Below are 26135 nucleotides of genomic sequence, written 5' to 3'. Positions count from 1 at the left end.
GGGATAGTTCTCAGTTTGGAAAAATAGCTTTAAAACAGTGTAAGGATGAATGGACTGTTGAATGGACTGTTGAATAAGCATGAGACTGTATCTTGATAATTTAAAAGATTTAAAAGGCTTTAAAAATAGATGAGGCCATGTATGTTTTTAGGTCTATTAAATAGGCTAAATTTGTGAGATGGAATGGAAAAATTCATTAGTCAAAAATCTTTTTTTTTTTTTTAAAGATTTATTTATTTGAAAGGCAGAGGCAGAGAGAGGGAGGGAGGGAGGGAGAGAGAGAGAGACTGCTGGTTCAACTCCCCAAGTGGCCACAACAGCTGGAGCTGTGCCAATCTGAAACCAGGAGCCAGGAGCTTCTTCTGGGTCTCCCAGGCATGTGCAAGAGCCCAAGAACTTGAGTCATCTTCTGCTTTCCCAGCCATAGCAGAGAGCTGGATCGGAAGTGAAGCAGCTGGGACTTGAACTGGCACCCATATAGGATGCTAGCACTCATATGGCGGCTTTACCAGCTATGCCACAGTACCGGCCCCTAGTCAAAAATCTTCAATCAAAGCAAAATAACTGTATTTTTGAGAAATAAAGCATCGTTACCACTTGGTGGCAGTAGTACCAAAAGTTAGATTAAGAGTAAAGCTAGGTGGTTAAGTCTAAATACTTAAAATTAAAAAAAGTAAATATCAGAGTGAAAAGTCATTTTAAGTTCCGTTTTATGATCTACTTTTAAAAGGACAAAATATTAATTTAAAAATCATAATTTTGCATATTCTTCCATCTCATAAGAGTCTGTGATATAAAATGAATGAAATATTCCTGCTGATCAAATGTAAGTATAAGCTTAGATTTAAAACATAAGAATATAATTCCCTAAACAGGTCTGTTGAGCACATTCCCTGGAAATGAGAAGCAGTGGCCCTTAATAGTTACTTTATGGATAGGTAAGGAAATGATATCAGTACAAGACTTACAATTTTTACTAATCTATTATTAGATACCAAAATTTTTACTATAACTTGAGGATAGAAAGAATAGTAAATGAACTTCCACATAAAACCAAGGATTCAGGTATTCATTTATTCTGGTTCTTATATGTGAAAAGATACAATAATATTTTTAACTGGAGAGTTTTTATTTATTTGTTGAGGCTTTACTTATCACTACTCCTTAACAATGTTCAAAAGACAAAACTGTTTGGCATGAAATGAAACCTTACAGAAGAAATGGTATATAAAATTGGATCCTGGTGATCGACTCACAGTGGTCTTGTCCTCTTTTCATCATACAAGGGCAGACTACCTGATATGTTTTTGAATACATTCCTCTGTTTAATGATTATTTGAATCTCGTGAGAAACTACCTACAAGGAGTGCTATTTGCCTGAGTTTAGTCCATTTAAATTTAACATATCCCCGAATTAGAAATACAGCAAGTAAAATCAAAGATAGTTTTTAAAAAATGTCCTTTAATAAAAAATACAAAAATACAGCATTGCATCTTTGAAACATGATTTGTAAGTTCAGCAAATCTTAAGCTTTCTTATGTAAAATAATCTTGTGTTTAATTTTGTGCATTTTTATTTACAAATAAAAAAGTCTTTTATTTGACAGTAATATTTATGATACTGACATCCTCATAAGGCTTATCTGTTTTGGGATTGACCTTTACATTGGAGATCCTCTGAACAACTTCCATTCCTTTAGTCACTCGTCCGAATACTGTGTGCTTATTATCAAGCCAAGGCTGTGTTGGAGAACAAATGGAAAAACTTTAGTACATCTGGATTTTTTAAAATCACACTCTGTGGGTGAGCAAACTAAAGAAAACCTAAATTTATAATTTATGCTTCATTTTACTATTTTTTTAAAAAAGTTCCATTTTTGTTTCTTTTTAAAGATTCATTTATTCAAATGTCAGAGTTAGAGAGTGGTGGTGTGGGAGGGAGGAGAGGAGAGGAGAGATCCCATCTGCTGGCTTACTCCCTAAATGGCCTTAATAGCCAGAGCTGGGCCGGGCCAAAGCCAAAAGCCAGGAGCTTCATCTGGGTCTCCCACATGGTGGGGCAGAGGCTCAAACTCTTGGGCCATCTGCTGCTGCTTTTCTCAGGCCATTAGCAGAGAGCCAGATCGGAATAGAGCAGCTAGGACTCAGATGGCACCTATATGGAATGCCAGTGTCCCAAGGAGTGGTTTTACCCTCTATGCCACAATTGGCCCCTTAACAATAAAACTTAATGAAGTTGTCCCTTGATATTTACAGGGGATTAGATAGGACCCCCTGCAGATACCAGATCCATGGATGATCAAGTTCTTTTATATAAAATGGCATGTCATTGCATATAACCTAATCATATCCTCCACATAATTTAAATCATCTCTAGATTATCTGTAATACCTAGTGCAATGTACATTTTATGTAAACAGATAAACTACTATTATTCAGGGAATAATGATGAAAAAAGTCCATACATGTTAGCAGTTTTTTTTCAAGTATTTTTGATCTGAGGTTGGTTTGATCAATGGATCTAGAACCTTTAGAGTTAAGAGGGTGTAATATAAGTTTTAGCATCTACATCATTCAGACCAAAGGGAGCCAGAAGATGTTTCCTAAAGGTAGTTTACTCTGCATGGCTTAAACAAACTATGGTTAAGACTTTAAAAGTTCTCTACAAAAACCTATTAAGTTTGTACACTTATATTTTTAAAAAAATTATTTATAGTTGAGAGGCAGAAAACAGAGAGCGAGCTCCCATCTGCTGGTTTGCTCCCCAAATGCCTGCAACAGCTGAGGGATGCTGAAGCTAGGAACTGGGAACTGAATCCAGTGGAGTTCCAATGTGGGACACAGGCATTCTAACTGGCATCTTAGTTGCTAGACCAAACACCTGCCCTCTGCAGAAATCTTACCTAAATAACTAAGAGGCAGCTTAGGATAGTTTAACCTGGCAGATATAAATAAAGCAGAGAACAGAGAATAATGCAGCTCTCTGTTCCACTGAATTAATTCTCTTAGATCATAACCTCTGAACCTGTAGGTTCTAGATAATGATTGTTGTACTTACCGTTGGTACTACTGTTATGAAAAACTGTGATCCATTAGTATTTGATCCAGCATTGGCCATGCTGAGTGTGTAAGGTCTGTCATGCCGTAATGTTGAATGAAATTCATCTTCAAATTCTCCTCCCCAGATGCTTTCTCCTCCCATACCAGTACCTGTTGGATCTCCTGTCTGAATCATGAAGCCCTTAACAGAAAGAATACAAAAGCAGATTATATTATCCTTTATTTTCTTCTTCTTCTTTTTTTAAAGATTTATTTATTTTAAAGTCAGAGTTACAGAGAGGAGAGACAGAGAGATCTTCCATCTGCTGGTTCACTCCTCAAATGGCCACAACGGCCAGGGCTGAGCCAGGCTGAAGCCAGGAGCCAGGAACTTCTGGGTCTCCCATGTGGGTGCAGGGGCCCAAAGACTTGGGGCATCCTCCACTGCTTTCCCAGGCGCATTAGTAGGGAGCTGATTCAGAAACGGAGCAGCCAGGACTGGAACTGGAGCCCATAGGAGATGCTGGCACTGCAGACAGTGGCTTAACCTGCTGCACCATAGCGCTGGCCCTTGTCCTTTTCTATATATACATACTCCATGTCTGTACATACAAATAGTATTCCAGAAAGTTTTGTGGCAAAACAGAATTAATAGATAAGTTTACTTTGGTGCCAAAAAAATCTTGAAATCCACGCCTAGGTTTTTCACAATCCACATTTTCCATTAACTTTTTGTTTTAAAAATTTAAATATCAATTTCAAATTTGAGAGGCAGAGACAAGAGAGACAAAGACAAGAGACAGAAGTCCTATCTACTAGTTCACTCCCCAAATGCCCACCATGGCCAGGACTGGGCTGGACCGAAGCCAGCAGGAATTCAATCCAGGTATCCCACATGGGTGGTGGAAACCCAACTACTTAAGCTATTACTTTACTACCTCCAAGAGTCTACATTGGCAACAAGCTGGAATCAGGATCCCCAGCAGGGAGTCAAAGCCATGTACTCTAATGTGGGAAGCAGCATCCCAACCAGTATCTTAACTATTAGGCCAAACACCTGTCCCTAAACTAGTCTTTTAATTTGATTTCCCATAATGTTTTGAAGTACCTGTGTCTGTGTTCTTTGCAGTTTTAAGCATTTCTGCCAAAACTGCTTTGTATTTAAATCTTCACTTCCTTAACAATCACCCTATAAAGTGGTTTGATCAAAACCTTATTAAGATATATTTTGATGGTGTACTTCTATTTCTTAATCAGTGTTTCAAACAAAATACAAAGATCTCCCAATTTACAGATATGAACTATATTTTCTAACAGTCTAAATTCAATTAGTCAATACTATAATTACATTTTAGAATTGTACATTATTTTACATTTTCTATAATTACCCTCATCTCTCCTCCCTTTCCCCAAATACTCTGGGTTTCTTGAAAAGCCATTCCACTAATTTCTTCAGGACACTGAGATCTGATTTTTCCATGTGTCATTTCTGACCTGCTAATAACCAAGAACTATATCACTGCCCCATGCACTTTATGGAATGCTGCTCAGAATTCTGGGGCTGAGCCCACTATGCTTCTCTAATAGTGATTCTCATTGAACAGAAGACATTGTGACTCTTGTTTGATTTAAAAATCTTACTTTCTAGATCTAGACCTATGCACCTACTAAGAATAGGTTAACTTTGGTTATAGGTTTTATCTCAGCATGGCCATTTGCCCATTATCTTACTCTTTACTTGGCTGCTGACAAAATACTGCAAAAGGTAGCCATGTCTCTCTTTCCTATGCTTGATCTCAGGTATTCATGACTATCCATTCTTGTTTTGGCTTCAATAGACCATGTTTCCTTTTTCCTTAACTCACTAATAAATGTGAAAAAGATGATTCCTTTGACTGAAATCTCTTGTTATACAATAATATACTATTTGTTAAATCACATGAAATTTGTGTAACTTACCTTAATTATACGGTGAAATGTATGTCCATTATAATAACCATTCCTGCTGTGAACACAGAAGTTTTCCACTGTCTTAGGGCACCTAGTAAGATGTACATTAAAAATATGAAACTGATTCAGAGCATCTTAAGACAAATTTCTTTGTAGGTCTACTTCCTAAATGATACTGTCAATGTCTTGTGAGTTTTTAGAAGGGCAGTATTTTTTTCCTAACCTCTTTTAATCTCAGGATAAGCAGGAGTTGAAAGGGCATATAAGTAGTAGTACATGTATTTTTAAAAGTAGGAACTTGGTTTTTTTTTTAATAATTTATTTATTTATTTGACAGATAGAGTTAGACAGTGAGAGAGAGACAGAGAGAAAGGTCTTCCTTCCGTTGGTTCACTCCCCAAATGGCCGCCACGGCTGGAGCTACGCCGATCCGAAGCCAGGAGCCAGGTGCTTCCTCCTGGTCTCCCATGCAGGTGCAGGGGCCCAAGCGCCTGGGCCATCCTCCACTGCCTTCCCGGGCCACAGCAGAGAGCTGGACTGGAAGAGGAGCAACCGGGACTAGAACCCGGCACCCATATGGGATACTGGCGCCGCAGGCAGAGGATTAACTAAGTGAGCCACGGCGCAGGCCCCAAGTAGTATATTTTAATTTTTTTTAAAGTAACACATTCCTGATCAAGTACTTACTCACAGAAATAACATCGCCTAAATGTAATCGGCAATGAATGACAACTACACTCAAAAACATGAAGCCCTCTCAATAATAACTAATCATATGAAATGGTTGCACATGGTAAATTATCCTGAAATGGCTGACAGCAGAGATTAGAAGGTAGAGTATCAAGAGAAACTCACACCAAGTTCTCACGAAATGGACTTAAGGACGCATGGGTTCTGAGCACTTGAAATTAAACTATCCAAGGGTCTTAAATTGTCTCATTCTTTATTCAGTACCAAGACACGGTATGACTCATATTTGTAAGTACATACTTTAAAATAAAGGTATTACAAAAGATGTCTTCTTTTGGGTCAAGAATGGCCATAGATAATTCTACTGTGTTCAGTCCAGTGTTTTACTATCTTTTAAAGTGTTTAGAGTGCTTTTCAGTTTTTTTTTTTTCCAATGAAAGCTCTTATTTTTTGTTGGAATTCATTTTTAAAGCAGATAACTACTGAGACTAAAGAAGAGGTGGTAAATGGCGAACAAATTTCAGAAAGGAAAAATAATTATCCTTCTCTGAAGGATCTGTTTTGAGAGAAATGCCAATTACAAGGCAGGCACAAAACCTAGAGTTTAGTTGTATCATTAATGATAATAATGATACACACTGTGTATCATTTGAGTTTACATTCAGTACCTTCATAGCCAAAACATTTTGTCCTCAAAATGAACCTGTGTATACAAGGAAGTATACAATTTTCCCACTGTCTAGCAGAATAGTTATTAAGCCCAGGAATAGGTACTCTAGCAAACATTTGAATTCTTCAAAATTCCTTAAGTCAAAATAACAATTTTAAGATTCTTCACACACATTTAAATAGTTATTTACACAAGCGCAAAACAGTACGTACTCAACAGGAAAAAGTTTGATGTGAATGTCTCCCATGCTTGTGTGGATAATGGCACTGTCTGAAACTCGTTTAGGTCCTTCAGCTTGAGTAGCTGCCATGACTTCTTCTTTAGAAGGCTTCTCATTAAAAACATCACGGTCAGAATCTGCACTTTTTGTATCTTCTGGTTCTCGTTTGGTAAACTGAAAAAGGAGAGAAAAAAGTGAGTGAATTAAAGTTTATAGCTGGAAAAAATTATATTAACAGGGAAATTTAATTTCTGATGAAATACTTGAAGAATTCATGTCAGAATAAATCCTATTTTTTTTTAATTACTTCCCATCATAAGTAAGTCAGCTAACTTATTTAATATGAAAATAATCCATGTAATGAACATGTATAATTTAAAATGAGATTTAATTTCCTTTGGATACAAAATGTCTTGGGTACACATTTATCAAAGTAACAGCTATACTTGTGGTACTGCTTATGCCTTCTAAGTATGCTCCAGCCTGCTATCTTTTGCTTACTTTTCATTGCCTAGGTTTGAATTTACTAGTTATGTGACTCTGGAAAAGTGAATTGTTAATATTTTCCTCATCTGTAGTGGGAAATAATAGTACCTAGCTCTCAATAAAGGTGATTTTAAAGATTAAATGAATGGATATGAAATGCTGAGAGAACAATGCCTAACACATAATTACTTTTAATTCTCCAGAGGAAAAACTTTCCTTGGGAATATATAATTCCAAGGTAGCACCATTACAATGAAGTGAAAAGATAAAATGCATTTAGAGAATGAAGTCATACAGTTTTAGAGGAGATAAATTATGTTTGAGAAAACCTGAAAAAATGATAAAAACATTAAAATTGCAAAAACCACACATTGAAAACTATTTTGAATGCAATTATGACCATATCCACCAACTTCCTATCACCTTAGCATAAATAACTGTGGGAGCCAGACTGAAAAATTTTAAGACATAATGGAAAACAGTACAGAAATAATTAAAATAAACTTCTAGTTAAAAATCCTACAGTACTAATGTACTATTGTATTTTGGCTGTTTAGAAAGTCTACAGTTACTGCCAAGGAGAACCTTCATTTGAAGGCTAATAAGCCAAGAAAATAAAATTCCTAACATTAAGGTCTATCTCCTAGTACTTCCTAGTACTTCCACATACCATATAAAATCTATTCTTTTTGAAAGATGTACAGACTATTGTTGGGTCAGCTTGAATATTCTGAAGAACAGGGTTTTCAGAGGCTTTCATCTCTATAGTAGTTGCAGCACGATGCTTTTTGGCTATTCCCTGAAACAAAGCCAGTTGCATCACTCTAATATTTTCTTGCTTGCCTAAAATCCGTACACACCTGGAAAATAACAATGTTTTACATGATAACATGGCCAGAATTAATTCTAATAATGACGACTTTACAAATAAAAGCTAGGAATCCATTATCTATTATCTGTTATCTACAAAACCAGTGAAAGTCTTTGAAAAGTGTTTTCTCTTACTGTTCCCCAAAGTATCATTTTACATTGGTAGGCAGTTATAATTTTCAGATTAAATAAAATCATTAAGAAAATAAAAAGCCACAGATTAACAGAAAAATAATTTCAAAAGACCTGATAACATACAATTACCAAATAATAAAGAACTCATAAAGTCAACATTAAGAACATAAACAATCCACTTTAAAAATAGACAAAACATCTTAACAAATACACCAGAGAAGATACACAGATGGCAAATAAGCATATGAAAAGATGTTCCACATCATATGCCATCAGGGAAATTCCAAACTAAAATAAGACACTATCACACACCTATCAGAACATTGAAAATATGAAATACTGGCAAGTATATGGAGCAATAGGAACTCTCACTCATTGCTAATGGCAATGTAAAAGCTACAGCCCTTTGGAACATTTTGTGGTTTCTTTAAAAACAAAATATACCTGGGGCTGGTATTGTGGTATAACGGGTTGCTGACACTGGCATCCCATATGGGTGCTAGTTTGTGTTCTGGCTTCTGCACTTCTGTTCCAGCTCCTTGAGAAAGCCACAGAAGAAGGCCCAAGTGCTTGGCCCCTGGCATCCCACATGGAAGACCAGGATGAAGCTCCACGCTTCTGCCTGGCCCAGGCTGGCCATCGTAGCCTTTTGGGGAGTGAATGAGCGAATGGAAGATCTGTTTTTCCTTGTCTCTAATTCTTTCAAATAAGTAAATAAATAAATAAATCTTTAAAAAATGTATACAGTTATCATAGGATTCAGCAATAGTGTTCCCTGGCTTTTACCCAAAGGAGTTGAAAAGTTATACCCACAAAAGATCTGTATGTGTGTGTCTACATCAGTTTTATTCAGAATTGCCAAAATGTGGAAGCAACCAAGATGTTTTCAGTAGGTAACTGGAATAAACTGTAGTACATCCAATGGATAATTATTCAGTTCTAAAAGGAAATGAGCTATTAAAGTATAGAAAAACAAGGAGAAACCTTAAATGCATATTATTAACTGAAAGAAGCCAATCTGACAAAGCTACATACTATAGGATTCCAAGTATATGACATTCTAGAAAAGAGCAAAACTATGGAGAAAATAAAGATTAGTAGTTGCCAAGAGTTACAAAGTAGGTTAGGACAAACAATCTGAGCAGAGAGGATTTTTTTAGGGCAGTGAAACTATTCTGTTTGATGTTACATTTGTTCAAACCCAAAGAATGTACAACACTAGGAGTGAACCCTAACATAAACTATGGATTCTGAGTGACCATGATATGTCAATACAGGATCATTAGTTGTAACAAATGTATCACTCTGGTGGAGGATGTTGATAATGGGGGTTATGCATGGTGGTGGTGGGGCAGAGGGCATATGGGAAAAATCTGAAGCCTTCTTCTCAATTTTGCTTTGAATGTAAAATTTTTCTAAAAAGTTAAGTCTATTAGAATAAAAACAAAACATGCATTTATATGGCCAGTCTTCTGTATCTGCAGGTTCCTCATCCATGGCTTCAAGCAAATATTTTGATCAAAAATATTTAATAAAGAAAACCTGTCATTGTGAACATGTACACTTTTTTCCCTGTCAGTATTTCCTAAACTACACAGTATAATAACTATTTACATACATTTACATTGTCTTAAATATCGGAAGTAATCTATAGATGATTTAAAGTAAATGAGTGGATGGCCATAGGTTATTTGCAAATGCTATGAAATTTTACATAAGAGACTTGAACATCCACAGTTTGGTATCCATGGGTGTCCTGGAACCAATCTCCCTTATAGATACTGAGAGCTGAACATAAAATTTTAATCTATTCTTATTATTTCAATCTTTCTGCAAACTTTCAAAGATTTTATATCACCAAGAACTACAATATGAATGTCTGCATAAGTGTTTGAATGTAGACCACAAAGGCTTTTTTTTTTGTCCTTAAAATATTCTTTAAGTTCCTTTCATTTATATTCAGTGACAATATCTGATTGTAGCTATTTTGTACTAAGACCAAATGGACTGTTTTCACAAAAAGCTTATTGTGGTTTCATGCATTTTAACTTCTGATTTTATGTCTAGCAGGATGTAATGCCGAATTCTGTGGTTAAAATAGTTGGCAACATTTAACATGAATCAGGCTAAATCAATAAGCAAAAGACAGACTGAAACTTGTTAAAAAAAAAAAAAAAAGCTTGAAACTATGCATATCTTCTTTCTGTTTCTTTTACAAACACAAGTGGAAACTTTTTACATAAGATTATAAACAACCAAGAGACCACAGAAAATCCAGTCAAAACATTTGGTTAAGTTTAGACATTTGGGACCATGCCACTTGTCTTGGAACAAACAAAACTCCCATTGTTTCCTTGATGGAGGAACTGGTCCCTCATAAGGGCATTTTTAAAAACACACACAATGAAGCTTACCGGTTTGTCTCTACGTTTATAACTTTAATGCCCAGCATTGTTCCATATAGTACGAAGTGTCCAGTTTCATCAAAAACTATATTAATTAACCTTACAGCATCCACCTTCTCCAACTCACGTTCTACAGCCATTCGTCGGCCAAATTCCATGTCTGGTAGCTGTTGCCTCATTTGCTGCAGTTCAGTAAACATCTAGGAAACAAACCATGTATTAACAAAAATGTTACATACATACTCTCCACACCTCTCCCCAAACAAGTGTTTAAAAGCTGTGGAAAAATGAAATTAAAACATAAGTTTATTTTGGTACAAAAATTTTTTTGAAATCCACAATATACATCTTCCATGAATTTTTGAAGTATGACAATATTAAAAAAAAAGGCAGCAAGATCTGAAGAGAAGCAGAATACACATTAAGAGCCATTGACAGTCTGTATACTAATAATCTTCTTAACAGACACTCTAAATAGTCTAAGTAGAAATTAAAAGACATTAGTAAGTTTAAACATAAAGTATTTTACACTAAGTGGTATTTCTTTTAATTAAAAAGAAAAATTCAACTGGTTAATATAATACCTTTTCTATAGAACAAGACTGCTGCCTTTTAAAAGCCTCAGACAAGCACTTTCTAGTGAAATATAATGCACACCACACATGTAAAATTACCCAGCAGCTACAGAAAAAAGTGATATTCATCTTAATGTTTTATTCAACTTGATATATCCAAAGTATTATTTCAGCAATAATATAAAAAAAAAAAACTTAGTCTTTGCAAAATTAAGCTTTTCAAACCGTGCAGGTGGTTTACTTTCAGCACATCTTAATTTGAACTACAGACATCAGTGCTCAGTTGCCACATGTGGCTAAAGGCTACTTATAATGGCCATTGCAGGTATAAACTATGAGATCCTTGTGCAAAATTCAATTTTTTGTATGATGATGTCTTATTATCTCACAATTTATAACAAATTCATCATACTTCAGAAAATATTTCAGGTTATTTTAACAGGGAGAAGTTAGATTACTTAAGGTAAGTGTGACTTAGGAGAAATGAGTTTTCTGAGTGTCCTATATACTTTGGAAATTTGCTTACTTTTCTTTTGACACTTAATATACAATTTTTATGTTCGGGGTCACATTTCAATTATATTAGTACACTTACATAAGCCTTCTAAAAGGTATGATGATCGTTATAGTCAATTTTTCAGACAGGGTTCCAAAGAGAATTCAAAAGTAGCTCTCCATTGCAGGTGAAAATAAACCAGATATGTCCCACTTACTTCCATCTTTCTTTCATGCTTATATTAACTGAAAATCTACAATTTTTCTTGATGTGGTCAAAATAATATAAGATATTAAATGTCAAAAGCAGGTATATTTGCTAGAGTACAAGCAGGAAGCCAAGGTCTTATAAAATAGTTAAAAGACCTAGTTGTTAGGTTTTCTTGTCTCCAATCTCAGACAGACTGATATCTATATCTACATCTACCTATAAATACATACAAGTATTATATTGCCTATTTGTATCCCAGGAATTGCTAGAGATGACTCAGTTTTCAAGACATAAGGTTTGGGGCCAGCGCTGTGGTATAGCGGGTAAAGTCGCCACCTGTAGTGCTGGCATCCCATATGGGTGCTGGTTCAAGTCCCCGCTGCTCCACTTCCAATCCAGCTCTCTGCTGTGGCCTGGGAAAGCAGCAGAAGATAGCCTAAGTCCTTGGGCCTTTTACCCGTATTGGAGATCCTGAGAAGGCTCCTAGCTCCTGACTTCAGATCGGCGCAGCTCCGGCCGTTGCGGCCAGTTGGGGAGTGAACCAGCAGATGGACGATCTCTCTTTGCCTCTCCTTCTGTCTATGTGTAACTCTGACATTCAAAAATAATAAATAAATCTTAAAGACATAAATAAGGTTTACAAGTAGCCACCTGTTCACATGCAATTATTTCATAATTTAATCCAATCTCATAAACACCTGATCAGAAATCCCTTTAAAGTATTATAACTTTCATAGCAGAACTTCTGTAATATACAATTGCATGGGTACACAGAATCTGTATTTTAGTTAATAAATACTGAAAGATACAATATCACATCATCCCATTCAATTTCTTAAACTAGGATTCTAATCTGTTAGAAGCTCCCCCACTTTCCAACATGGAACTGTGAGATTCCAGGCATCCTTGGTCACTAGCATTGTAAAGAACTAATTAAACTGATACTGGCTTTTTGGTAAATTTTCATTCTGAATTTCAACTTCTTTCATGAGTTTTCCTCCTAACCTCCTGTTGCCATCTCATTCCTATCACTTTAACAAATATTTAAGACAACAATGAAGAAACAGAATGGACTAAACATTACAGAATGTGTGTTTTAAGATTATCTATATATAGAGTGTCTCTATTTTCTGAATTTTTTTTTTCCTGAGCAATCTGGAAGAACTGCAATTTGGTAGAGTTTTAAAAGTGATACCTGAGTTTTGGCCACCATTAAAGAAGAAAACATCAAGAAAGGTTTCTCCTTAAATCAGAGTGGAAATCTACTTTTTTTCAACAAGAAAATCTGTTATGATGATCACTTGGCTAGCAAACAGATCTTCGTATTTGTCTGGTTTTATATTACTTAAAGCAGACACAGAACTCATTACTAAATGACTTCAAAAAAAAGAGAGCCACTAATATCAGTTGATAACAATTTTTGAAGTGCTTAATGCAAAGAATACAATTTGAAGTGGTCACTGCCAAAGACTGTAGAATTGACACTGTCATACAATAAGCATTATTGTTAGAAAGGTTCAACCCATAGATTATTGGAGGATTCAACACACCTTAAGCAGTCAGAAAACCTTCTGATAGAAAACAGTTGATGAGATTCAAGTATCCACAGAAACCACTTAACTCTGAATGGGTAAAAACAATCTACAACTATATATACTCTAAAATAAATTGTTGTAGCAGTCTAATAAGAGAAGGCTAGAGTCACTTGAGTAATTCTGTGTCAAGAGCTGTTTTTAGTGATAAAGAATTGTGAGGCTAAACATCACATGGAGCTTAATCCTCATTGGCTGATAACACAGTAACCAAATATAATCATACCAAACAAAGTAATAATCAGTCACATTCCACACTCGATCTTAGCCAAAAGGCCGAGAAGTGATAATCAGTCACATTCCAAAAGCTACTTAGACAAGTGAACCTTCAGTTGAAAAGTGGAAAATGACAATGGAGTCATGTGTGTAGGGAGGTTTCACTCCAGGGAAAAGAAACAGCATATACAAGTGGTAGCGGCGGCAGTGGACATGTTTAAGAAACTGAAAGAAGGTCCAAACTGCTAGGCTAAGGTAGAGGAAAGGAGGCTTGACAGCAGGCTGGAATGGTAGTAGACAGAGGCTGTATGGTAGGCCACTATTTTGTTGTTGATTCTAAGAACAGGAAATCACTGAAAGAGTCTAGGCAAAGGAATGACATGACCAGATATGTGGATCTAAAAGGCTGCTCTGGTGCAGAGTGCAATGGCAGGAGGAATCCAGGGTAGATTCAGGCAGTAGGCTATGCATTAGGTCAGGCAAAAGATTATGTACTAGGGTAATGATAGCTGTGCTGAAAAGAAATGGGGTGATTTAAAGTATATTTAGAAAGTAAAATTGGCGGGACATGAAAAATAGGTAAGGAGAAAGAGTTAAGGCTGACTAAGGTTGCTGGCTTATGCATTCAGATGGATAGTGGTGTTATTTACGAAGACAACAACCAGATTTGTTCATAATAGAAAGCTACATAAATAAATTTGGGAGAATATAGCAGTGAATAGAGAGAACAGAAGGTGGCCTAGAATGGATTTTGAGGATCATCAAAGGATGAACTTGCAAACAAAACTGGAAAATAATACCCAACCACATAAATAGGGAATAACTGGCTTGGTAAATATCACATAATATACCTAAGTAATAGAGTTACAATGCAAGATAGAAGATAGCTAAAAGAAAATAATGATCAATCTAAACATCTATTTCCTGAAAAAACATCTCTCAAGAAACCACACAAAACAGACATTTTAAGAATAAAATGTGATTCAATTGCACTTACACTTAATGATTCATCAAAGACACGCATGAGTTTTCCAGTTAAAAACCTGAAAATTCTAACTTTTCTGTCGGAACCAATAGTAGCTATCTTCTTCCCATCAGGTGAAAAACATATGCTGGTTGGATATGCCTTACACTTGGCAAATTCATATAAATCTGTGTCAGTTTTATATTCCCAGTTCACATTTTTAGGAAATTTATATTCATGAGGAGGTCCAGTCCAGTATTCAATCATTCCAGATTTGTCAGAAGACACTACTGCTTTGTAAACTGGGTTTAGTCGTATTTGAGTAAGAGGTGATGTATGGAGCTTGTCAAAAATATGAAGTGGCTGGTTATCTCCTCGACCATCATAAATGAAAATTTTTCCTGTACTTTTCTCAGAAGCGGCAACAGAAGATATGGCATCTCCTGGGCAATAGATCCACTCACATTGTCCAGGAAAGTAGCTAAAAGAGTAAAAAATTGAGGGAGGAAAAAAAGGTCAGTACAACAAGTAAGCAACTTCCTTGCACTACTACCAAAATGTCATGGCTAGTGATTTAGACCTGGATTCTTTGCTGAAAGGTAGCAGAGATACACAATGGGGAAAAGCAGCCAAGAATAGCTACCTTATTATCCTTCTTTCTTTCTTTCTTTCTTTTTTTTTTTTTTGGACAGGCAGAGTGGACAGAGAGACAGAGAGAAAGGTCTTCCTTTGCCGTTGGTTCACCCTCCAATGGCCGCCACGGTTGGCGTGCTGCGGCAGGCGCACCACGCTGATCTGAAGCCAGGAGCCAGGTGCTTCTCCTGGTCTCCCATGGGGTGCAGGGCCCAAGCACTTGGGCCATCCTCTACTGCACTCCCGGGCCACAGCAGAGAGCTGGCATGGAAGAGGGGCAACTGGGACAGAATCTGGCGCCCTGACCTGGACTAGAACCCGGTGTGCCAGCGCCGCTAGGTGGAAGATTAGCCTGTTGAGCCACAGCGCCAGCCTATTTTTTTTTTTTTTTTTTTAAGATTTATTTATTTGAAAAGCAGAGTTACACAGAGAGAGAAGGAGAGGCAGAGAGAGAGAAAGAGGTCTTCCATCTGCTGGTTCACTCCCCAGTTGGCCACACTGGCTAGAGCCAGGCTGATGTGGAGCCAGGAGCCAAGAGCTTCTTTGGGTCTCCCATGCAGGTGCAGGGGTCCAAGGACTCAGACCATCTTCCACTGCTTTCCCAGTCCATAGCAGAGAGCTGGATTGGAAACAGAGTAGCCGGGAATTGAACTGGCACCCCCATGTGGGATGTTGACACTGCAGGCGGCGGTTTTACCCACTACGCCACAGCACTGGCCCCTTATGACCTCATCAATGTGATGAGAATAACATCTAAAGATCTTTCAAGCCACAAGAAGAGAACTGCAGATAGCAGACCACTTATTTCTCTTGAGTAGATAAGGAAACCTAATCAGAACTCAGCCTTAAGATGCTCTGGGACATTATCTTTGGATCTCTATAAAAGTCCAGGTATAACTTTCTTTTAAATAACTTAGCATGTAACAGTATACTTTATAAATCCATTTTCAGGGGCCGGTGTTGTCGCATAGCAGGTAAAGCTGTGACTTGCGATGCTGGCATCCCATTTGGGCATGGGTTCAAGTCCTGGCTGCTCCATTTCTTATCCAGCTTCCTGCTAGTGCACCTGGGAAAGTAGGATGGCCCAATTTCTTGGGCCCCTGCACCCACATGGGTGACCCAGCAGAAGCTCCTGGCTCCCAGCTTTGGCCTGGCCCAGCCCCAGCCGTTGCAGCCATTTGGGGAGTGAACCAGTAGATGGAAGATTCTATCTCTCTGTAACTCTGCCTTTCAAGTAAATAAACAAATCTTTTTTAAAAACCTATTTTCAAAATATTTAAAATAAAAATATTTTAGTTATGACTATGCTCAAAAGAAAACATTATCCTATTATACTCATCATTAATTAGTTTTTATATAATAAACTATAAACTTTGAATAGGCTGCCTGGTAAACAAATATAAAAGAACTAAAAAGAACAGAATTAATCATTATATCAAACTTATATCCTCAAATGAATATTGTCTGATTCAAATTAGTATTCTGAGAAGCTAAAAAGATTATTCCAGCCATGATAGTAATGCTCAAAATCTTTTTGGAACTCTTCTTTTTGCATTTATTTCTTTTTAAAGACTTATTTATCTGAAAGGCAGAGTTATACAAAGAGGGAGAGACAGAGAGTTACAGTGAGAGAGCTCTTCCGTTTATGGGTTCACCCTTCAAATCGCCACAACAGTGAAGTCTGGGTCAGGCTGAAGCCAGGAGCTTCACCTGAGTTTCCCACATGCGCGCAGGGGCCCAAGTACTTGGGCTATCTTCTGCTGATTTCCTAGGTTCATTAACATGGAGCTGGATCAGAAGCAGAGTAGCCAGGACATCCCCAACTCAGGCAGTGGCTTAGTCCACTATGCTGCAATGCAGGAACTTTCTTTTAGCATTGCTAACAAAACCTGAAATACATGGATTTGACTATCTTCAAGGGGCCAGTGTTCAACATTTCTAAATAGACTTTATTTTTAAAAAAGCTAACATCTTAGAAAACAAAGCTGGAGAATAAGGCAGATAATCAAGTTAGATAATTCTATTTGTGGTCAAAAAGTAAGTTCCAACAGTAAAAATAACACTTCCTTTAGTGGTTCATAAAACCATAAACTGATTTTGAAGGAAATTCTAAAATATGGAATTATTTGAATTATGGACACAATTTAGTCCATAATAGGACTTTCTAGACATAAAGTCTTTAGGAGGTAATTAAGGCTAAATGGGATCATGGAGGCGGTTAGAAGGGTCAGTCTCTCTGAGTCTCTCAATCTGGACCTTATCAGAAACCAAAAGCTGCTGGAATATCAATCTTGAACTTTCCAGACTCCAAACATGTGAGAAAACAAATTTCTATTGTTTCAGTCACATAGTCTGTGGCCTTCTGTTACGGCATCCAAGCACACTAAGGCAAGTTCCAAAACTTTTTGACTTTAAAGCTGACATTCACCTAGATGTGCACAAACACAGTATGGTATCTTAAAAAGGACATGCTTTAAAAAAAGTATTTGACTTTCAACATACTCCAAAACTTAACATTACTGATGAATTCCAAACACATATATAAATCTTACACTATGGATCTTCAAAAAGTAAATGGAAAATACATATTACATAAAGATTTCAAAAATATTTTTGCACCTATCTTACCATTTAATTCCAAAGATCCATTAACTTTTTGAAGCATAAAACACAATTCCCTATTACTGAAATAACTACACTCCAGAAAAGAAGTTAATTCTTAGACATAATGGATCCATTAAACATAATGGATGTCAATCAATTTACTACATACTGTTAATCAGATATAACAAATCCTTGTTAAGTTACACTCTGGGGGGCTGATGCTGCGGCTTAGTGGGTAAGGCTGCTGCCTGCAGTGCTGGCATCCCATATGGGTGTTGGTTCGATCCTGGCTGCTCCACTTCCGATCCAGCTCTCTGCTGTGGCCTGAGAAAGCAGTAGAAGATAGCCTAAGTACTTAGGCCCCTGCACCCGCTTGGAAGATGGCTCAGGTCCTTGGGCCCCTGCACCTGTGTGGGGGACCTGGAAGAGGCTCCAGGCTCCTGGCTCCTGTCTTTGGATTGGCACAGCTCCGGCTGTTGTGGTTGTGGTCAACTGGGGAGTGAACCAGCAGATGGAAGACCTCTCTCTCTCTCTCCCTCTGCCTCTCCTTCCCTCTCTGTGTAACTCTTTCAAGTAAAATAAAATAAATCTTTAAAAAAAATGCACTTTGGAATCTCTGTTATAAATGAGAAAAAACACAGCGCAAGCCTCAAAATAATATAGTAACAATGAATCATCCTATCCATTTTCACAAGTAGAACCCAAAAGTGCATTCTTGCATTGATATAGTGTTATTCTTTTTAAAAACAACCTGTGAAATGGTGAAGTTTGGTTTAAAAATTGTTTCACTAACTTTAAAAAAAATACAGACTTTACAAAAGACTTACCCAAGCTTCAGCATATTGATCATGTCAAAGTTCACCACGTCAAACACCTTCATTGCTTTATCATCACCCACAGAGCAGAACAATGCTCCCTCAGAGCTAACTGCAATACTTTCAATAATGCCTATTTAAATCAAATTAAAACATTCTGGTAAATACTAATAAAGAAATATGCATGATTCAAAGAAAAAAACCCAAAGATTAATGAAACATTGACTAGTACAGTTTAAACGAGAACTACAAATAAAAAGGTAAAATTCTTACCTAGATGACTACGAAAATGTTTAACAAATTCAATTCCCTCTTCTATTTTTTTCCAGAACTTAACATGTCCATCATGACTGGCAGTAATAATAAAATCTGTCCTGCATATATAAAAATTGAAGTATTAATTACTAAAATAGATCTATGAGTCACTATAAAAGAAATCATTCACTGAAAATCTTTGACTCTTTCATAATAGGTTTTTAATCTTCCTTTATGCAGACCACTAGTAGGATAAATAGAACATTACAAATTTTGAAGCTCTTTTTTCGCTACTTTCAGTTGCTGCTGTGTTAAATTCCCCATGAATTAGGATCAGATTTGAACTAGGATATGACATTAAAAAGAAAGTCTGCTAGGAATTAACTAGAATTCAGGATTTCTTACTGATAAAACTACCCTATTAACAGCCTTTTCATGAGAAAATGTACACTATTTTTCAGAAGTTTATAAATAAACCTCAAATTCAACATAAGTTTCTTTTATATCCTTCTGAAAGTATTTTGGCTATGTTAAGTATCACAAGGATTTAAAAACAATAGTCTTCTCTATAAAGTACATGTGGTTTTACAGATTTTTACTTATTTACTTCTGTTTACTGAAAGTGTATGCCAGGTACTTTACACATATTTCCTTAATCTTTACAGTAACCCTTTTAGATGGGTATTTTTATTATTATCCAAATTGGGATAGTTTTCTAATTTTTTTTTTACTTTTTATTTCAGGATAGTTTTAAGTTTTCAAAACAAAAATTGTGAAGTAGTACACCCAGTTTTCCCTACTAATAACATCTTATATTTAAATGATATATTTCTCACAATCAATAAACCACATCCAATTTAGGAAGTAGTTTTGAAATGTTAAGATTTACATACCCCAGATCCATGGCTAGTGAATGGTTTTTAGATTTACCTAGCCACAAAACCTACAATCTTTCTATTATACTCCAATACCTTGGATTAAAAAACAAAACAAACTTGAGGAGAAAGTAACAGCAATGGCAGTATCTATAGGCTGGTATCTTTGAATCAGGAATGGTGCTAATATTTGGTCAGATTTATCCTATACATTTTATATCTGAAATGAAATTTTTCTTCAAGAGACCAATAGATCTACTATCCATACTCATGGCTAATATCCTCCAAGCTACCATCATATCGCTCATTCAGATTTCTACATTAGTCTCCTAACTGCTCTCCTTGTATCTATTCTTGACTTATTTCAATCCATTCATCTCACTACAGCCAGAGTGGTCCTTCAAAAAAAAATTGAATCTTAAATCTCTGTCCTGCTCACATGTTCAAAATCTGTTAAAGAATAGAAATCCTTATAGCATTTAGCCCTTTTATTTCTTCTTCAGCCTCATCTGTCATTCAACCTCTCTAAACTTCAGTTTCTTCATCTTTAAATGAAGATCATATACTACTTCACAAGATTGTTCTTAAGTAACTTAGGAAAAAGCCTTGGCACAGTACATACTATGAGCTCAACAAACAGTAAAATGTTACTACTATTCTCCTTCCCCAAATCCCTCATTCATCCATTCTGAAAATCCTTTAATATTTACAAATGTCTCAGTTCTTATCATTTTCTTTATTAGAGAAATAAGCCAATGAATTCCATTTTAAGTAATGACCCCTCTTCTTCAGGGAATCTCAGACACCACCTCTTGGCTTTTAGCTTCAGAAAACATATCCATAAGCTAGGGAGTTTTGTTTTACAGAATGCATTCATCATATAACATTGGAAGAACACACAGACCTTTAACACGAACTATCACAGAATCTGTGGAATTAAATAGAGATCTGTAAAATCCAAAATTACTTTAACAAATCCATATCAATCTGAAAGTAGAATTTTTTTTTAATAACCTGCTCAGGAAAAAAAAAAAAGTGACAGACTTACTTGGTACACACCACATGGGTGATAACATCTCTATGCATGTAACTCCGTTCATACATGCTTGCACTGGGGAGATTATCAAGATAAACTCTTTCAAACTCTAGAACTGAGGGGAAAAAAGTTTAACAAATGAATAAATTAAATATTATTTTGTAATTTCTTCACTTAGAATTTTCCATGTTCTATTTGTATTTCTCTCCTTTAACATGAAATGAAGTGCAGTCTATCAATTCTTTTTTTTTTTTTTTTTTTGACAGGCAGTTAGACAGTGAGAGAGAGAGAGAGAGACAGAGAAAGGTCTTCCTTTTTCCGTTGGTTCACCCCCCAAGTGGTCACTATGGCTGGTGAGTTGCGGCTGGCGCGCTGCGCCGACCTGAAGCCAGGAGCCAGGTGCTTCCTCCTGGTCTCCCATGTGGGTGTAGGGCCCAAGGACCTGGGCCATCCTCCACTGCCTTCCCGGGACACAGCAGAGAGATGGAATGGAAGAGGAGCAACAGGGACAGAACTGACACCTCAACCGGGACTAGAACATGGGGTGCCGGCGCCACAGGCAGAGGATTAGCCTAGTGAGCCACGGCGCCAGCCAGTCTATCAATTCTTTAAAAAAAAATAACATATACACAACAACAAAAAACAGAACTTATGAAATTTCACGAAAATGTAATAATTATCTTCCTAACCTTGTCCAACCAATTATTAGTGCTTCAAGATGAGGGTTATATTATGGTAGGAAGTTAGAAAGAGCTTAGGAGTCTTTTAAGTCTCCATACTAATCCTGGACTGCCTACTTTGTGACTTCTACACTTAAAATACCTTTATTATTTTTTAACATTATTTCTGTTTTTCTGTAATATGCAGCTAAATTTAATCCTGATTCAGATTCCTTTTTTTTGCTTATTAGTTCACTCTTAAATATTTACTGAGAACAAAATAAGTTTCATGGGAATACAGAGTAAGAGTATGAAAGTTCCTGTCCTAAAACAGTTTAATTAAAACTAGTGCCATATGTCTTCTTCAAAATGTATGTAGAACATGTTAAACACCATAGTTCCATCTCTGGTAAGTTAAAATTATTAAACAGCTGTCCTTTTAGATAAATTTTCAATGATATTCTTCTAATGTTTCAAAGTTATTTAGTTTCAACTTTGTCTTCAAACTGAAGGCATTATTGGCGGGCTTAAAAACAATAAGCTTCTGGGGGCTGGTGCCATGGCTCACTTGGCTAATCCTCCGCCTGCGGCACCGGCATCCCATAAGGGCACCTGGTTCTTTTTTTTTTGACAGGCAGAGTGGATAGTGAGAGAGAGAGAGACAGAGAGGAGAAAGGTCTTCCTTTTTGCCGTTGGTTCACCCTCCAATGGCCGCTGTGGCCAGCGCACCACGCTGATCCGAAGCCAGGAGCCAGGTGCTTCTCCTGGTCTCCCATGCAGGTGCAGGGCCCAAGCACTTGGGCCATCCTCCACTGCCTTCCCGGGCCATAGCAGAGAGCTGGCCTGGAAGAGGGGCAACCAGGATAGAATCCGCCGCCCCAACCAGGACTAGAACCCAGTGTGCTGGCCTGGCCGCAAGGCGGAGGATTAGCCTGTTAAGCCACGGCGCAGGCCGGGCATCGGGTTCTGGTCCTGGTTGTTCCTCTTCCAGTCCAGCTCTCTGCTGTGGCCCGGGGAGGGCAGTAGAGGATGGTCCAAATGCATGGGTGCCTGCACCTGCGTTGGAGACCAGGAGGAAGCACCTGGCTCCTGGCTTCGGCTCAGCATAGCTCCGGCTGTAGTGACCATTTGGGGAGTGAACCAATGGAAAAAGGAAGACCTTTCTCTCTGTCTCTCTCTCTCACCAGCTCTGTCAAAAAAAAAAAAAAAAGCTTCTAACTTAAGGTAAAAATTTTCACACCTAGTAATTTCTATCTCTGTCTCTATTATGTTAAGTTTATAAGATACCTGTTTCCTAACACTACTATCAGCATCTCAATATTGTTGGACTGTTCTGCTTACCCTCATTTATTTCATTAACAATATAAAATAATTAAGTATTAGCACATGCATTTTAATACTCATTCATTACTAAATATTTATGAGTACCTGCTATATGAAAATCACTCTATCAAATTGGAGCAAAACAGCATGATCCTTGTTTTTACAGTCTATACTTATAGCAGTAACCAGGTAACACAAATAAACACACAAACTGTAACAAGTGCCACGAAGGAAAAGTTTTCCATGGAACATTTAACCCACTTTGTCACAATACCAGCTCTTGCTTTGGAACATTTAATAGGAAGACCAAGCAGTAAAAAAAGACAAGGAAGTCTAAGTGTGTTAGTAAATAATGTTCAAACACGTGGCTTCAGGGACTGGCCTGTGGCTAAGCAGTTAAGTTGCTTAAATTAAGTCCCTATTTGAGACACCCAGCTCCCTGCTAATGCACAGCCCAGTAGGTAGCAACAAGTACTTGATGATTTAAGTATTTGGGTCCTTGCCACCCACATAGGAGAATGGAATTGACTGCTGGGCTCCTGGCTTCAGCATGGCCTAGCCCTGGTTGTTGTGAGCATTTGGAGAGTGAACCAGTGGACGGAAGATTTCTGTCTCTTCACATTTCAAACAAAACAACAAAAAACAAACAAAAAAAGGAGGGGATTTTAATCATAAATTCATAAAATAAACATTAAGGATTACAATCAATATGCTTCAGAAATGAAGTCTAGGCTGGAGACGTCACAAGGCTTCTCACAGGAGATGACAGATTCAGTGCCAAAGTCTGTACAAAAGTTAATCCAGTGAAAGGGGTGAGGGAAATTATTCCAGACAGACACCCTAATACGCCCGGTGGGTAGCCTGGGGAGAAAGAATACATGGGCATTCTCAAGTGGTTTACTATGGTTGAAACTCAAAGTAAGGGTCTGGGAAAGGAGAGTAATGGACAATGTACTTGGGAGGTAAGGAGCAATCATATCATAAAATGCTTTGTTTTGAAAATAAAATTACTTAAGAGTTCTAAGTAGGGGAGAGTGAACTTAGATTACATTTTAATTGTCTTAAATGTATAAGGGGAACATTTCACAAACTGGAAAACCAAGACAATTTAATCTATTAGTTTCTCCACTTCTTTTATTTGTTAAAAAAATTTGTCATTATTTCACGTTATTGGCAAAATGCTTTGGCCCATGATATCCCGAGTATGTTTGAAACCCATAGACCTTTGGCTCTGGATGAAAACAATTTCTGACTCAGATGCTTAAGTAACTTCCCTTAAGTCTGAAAATTCATTAATTCAAGACTCAAGGTTGAAATTCTCTTAACCTACTCTTGATTCTTATGGGTATCGTTTTTCTCCCGCACCCCAAAACACATCATTCCTGAACTAAAGCCGTAAAGAGAACTAGATCATTTTTCGCTCCTGCGAAATGCAGACATGAACTCCAACTTTACATGGCTGCTGCGGGAATTAAATGAGAGGCGGCAATTGCATAATAAGTATAGGAAAACGTCAGCTCTAGCATCTATAATAAACCAGTGGTCAACAGTGTTAGCTATTATCAAAAAGACGCTGCACTAATCCCAAACCACTATTACTGGTAGATGTGCAAGTAGAGTGGCCAGAAGTAAGAGGACGACCTTTCTATTCTGAGAGCACAAACCATGCAATCACAGAAGATCCCTTTTCAGGTCTTGCTTGAATTTAACCCTCCCACTCGGCGGACGCAGCATTCCAATTTGCCCTGGGCTTCTCTACAGCTACCTTTTCTCTTCTTGGCCAATGTTGCCTCCACAGGTAAAGGCCCAACCCAACGCTCTTCACTCTCCTCATTGTTTTCTTGATCTACGGCCACCGCCGTTGTCAGGTCTCTGCCACTGAGTTCCGTTTTTTCCGGGTCCCCCGCATCTCGGCGCCTTCTCCTCCGCAATTGCGAATCGCTGCCACTGTCCGCCGCCATCTTGTCCGTATCGTCAGAAGAGGCGCGACGCAGACGCACAGCTGGGCTACCAATCAAACGGCAGCGGCGCAGCCTTCCGTCAGAGTCTCCGTGACTATCGGGATTGGCTGGGGTGAGCAGGGGCAGATCCAATCAGGAAGCAGCGCGCGCACTGATCCAGGCCCGGGAAGCTGACTACGCGACGCTGAGGCGATCTGACGGCAGCGGGACCTGCAGGTGTGGCCTTGTAGCGGTAAGAGATGCGCTTCGGAGAGTGCCGAAGCGGTGGAAGCTTGGCACGGCGCTGGCAGCTCGCAGGCTAGGGATGCCAGGCCCGAGGGAGGTATCCCTATGTGGGGAAAACTGGATGCGTGGAGGCCGGCTGGGCTTCGAGTCCGGCCCGTCCCCGCCCCCGGCGACAGCGCCGGCCGCCAAACTCCCGGCGGTTACCGAAGACAGAGGGGCGGGGAAGGAAGGAACGGGTTGGTTCGCGGGTTTCCCTTTATGGGCTTCACTTTTGTCTTCTCGCCTAAGCTGCTTTGTTCTCTAGCACACTTTCTGGAGATGGAGAGTGCCTGTCACAGTTTCGGGGTGGAGGGAGCAGCGCCCCAGGGGACCCGCACAGAGCCACACACCCTTTGGTCTTCACCCTGATGTCGTCTTTGGTCTCTTTTCTGGACGTCAGGCTGCCCCCTTCTCCGTTCCCTTCCTGTCGTCTTTATATTTTTATTGTGGTAGAACATAACATTTATCATTTTAGTCTGTTTTTTTTTTTAATTTATTAACTACAACTTTTAAAAACACCGTCCATGCCTTTCAGCTTTAACACTACTTTCAAATCTCTCTTGCCTGAGGGTGGACGCCAGAAACTGAGGTGGAACCGCCCCTGGAAGGCACTTTCTTAAAGTCTCTCCTCCCCGCCCAGAGGCTTTCATTAGACACATCCTGCTTACTGAGGGCCGTTTCTTCACTGCCTTTGGCTCTAAGGTCCTACAGATTTGCTCTACCCATTCTTGCTGCCCTGTCTTATGTTTTTATGCCTTGAAAGCATCACCACGGCCATCCAGCCTTGACCTTTTGCAGTTTTTCATCTTTCATGGAAATAATAACTGAGGGTGAAGATGCTAGTGGTAATGGTAGGGAGCTAGAGAACATTTATTAAACGTTATTGTGTACCAGTCCCTTTATTTTTCCAGGTTTATTTCTCTACCCTTCACTTTCCTGAATTCCGAAAGCACTTGCAGTCTGGATGTCTAATGTACCACTTCAGGTCAAGGCTAACTATCTGAAATCATATCATATATTTATTTTTCTGTCCATTTATTGTTTCACCTTTGTGAAAATTACCTCTATGTGAGTACAGACAGCTGTAGCCACAGTATCTGACAAATGGCACACACATTAAGAACATGTTGTTGAATAAATGAATATACCTGAATGTCAGTATTTTATAGTTCATATGTATTAGTATTTTCCC

At 38.0% G+C, this 26135-nt stretch overlaps 2 protein-coding genes across 7 annotated transcripts in view; one reads left to right on the top strand and one right to left on the bottom strand.

The window, feature by feature from the left end:
- Nucleotides 1-1067: 1067 nt before the first annotated feature.
- Nucleotides 1068-24716, bottom strand: PPWD1 (peptidylprolyl isomerase domain and WD repeat containing 1). Of its 3 annotated transcripts, XM_062212103.1 has the most exons (13): nucleotides 24484-24552; nucleotides 24157-24180; nucleotides 23980-23992; nucleotides 20749-20851; nucleotides 18844-18944; nucleotides 18583-18703; nucleotides 14552-14999; nucleotides 10475-10665; nucleotides 7726-7915; nucleotides 6562-6743; nucleotides 4999-5080; nucleotides 3059-3241; nucleotides 1070-1740 (listed from the first exon to the last, which is right to left on the bottom strand). In XM_062212103.1, exons 1-13 carry the CDS (start codon nucleotides 24550-24552, stop codon nucleotides 1597-1599), a joined length of 1851 nt encoding a protein of 616 aa, XP_062068087.1. In that variant the 3' UTR covers nucleotides 1070-1596. The 3 variants fall into 3 exon arrangements, with proteins under 3 accessions (XP_062068088.1, XP_062068087.1, XP_062068086.1); XM_062212102.1 differs by lacking the exons at nucleotides 23980-23992; nucleotides 24157-24180 and having other exon boundaries at nucleotides 1071-1740; nucleotides 24484-24716; XM_062212104.1 differs by lacking the exons at nucleotides 23980-23992; nucleotides 24157-24180; nucleotides 24484-24552 and having other exon boundaries at nucleotides 1068-1740; nucleotides 18583-18605; nucleotides 18919-18944; nucleotides 20749-20800.
- An 87-nt stretch (nucleotides 24717-24803) lies between these two features.
- The window catches only part of CENPK (centromere protein K), a 47206-nt gene continuing 45874 nt past the window's right edge, over nucleotides 24804-26135 (top strand). For 3 of the 4 annotated variants that reach the window (XM_062212115.1, XM_062212118.1, XM_062212117.1), the window contains exon 1: nucleotides 24804-24911. The gene's annotated coding sequence lies outside the window, so the exon portion shown is untranslated. The remainder of the gene's footprint in view (nucleotides 24912-26135) is intronic. The other variant, XM_062212116.1, reaches the window with a different exon arrangement.

Source organism: Lepus europaeus, chromosome 15, assembly GCF_033115175.1.
Source record: "Lepus europaeus isolate LE1 chromosome 15, mLepTim1.pri, whole genome shotgun sequence".
Lineage (NCBI taxonomy): Eukaryota > Metazoa > Chordata > Mammalia > Lagomorpha > Leporidae > Lepus > Lepus europaeus.
This window is presented reverse-complemented; position numbering and strand designations above follow the sequence as displayed.

Coding starts and splice junctions, on each gene's coding strand:
- PPWD1 (XM_062212102.1), bottom strand. CDS start 24,679: ATGGCGGCGGACAGTGGCAGCGATTCGCAATTGCGGAGGAGAAGGCGC. Junction 20,852..24,483: donor ATTGGCCAAGAAGAGAAAAG/GTAGCTGTAGAG, acceptor TTTTCCCCTCAG/TTCTAGAGTTTGAAAGAGTT. Junction 6,744..7,725: donor AAAAGAATAGATTTTATATG/GTATGTGGAAGT, acceptor CTCCTTTTTCAG/TTTACCAAACGAGAACCAGA.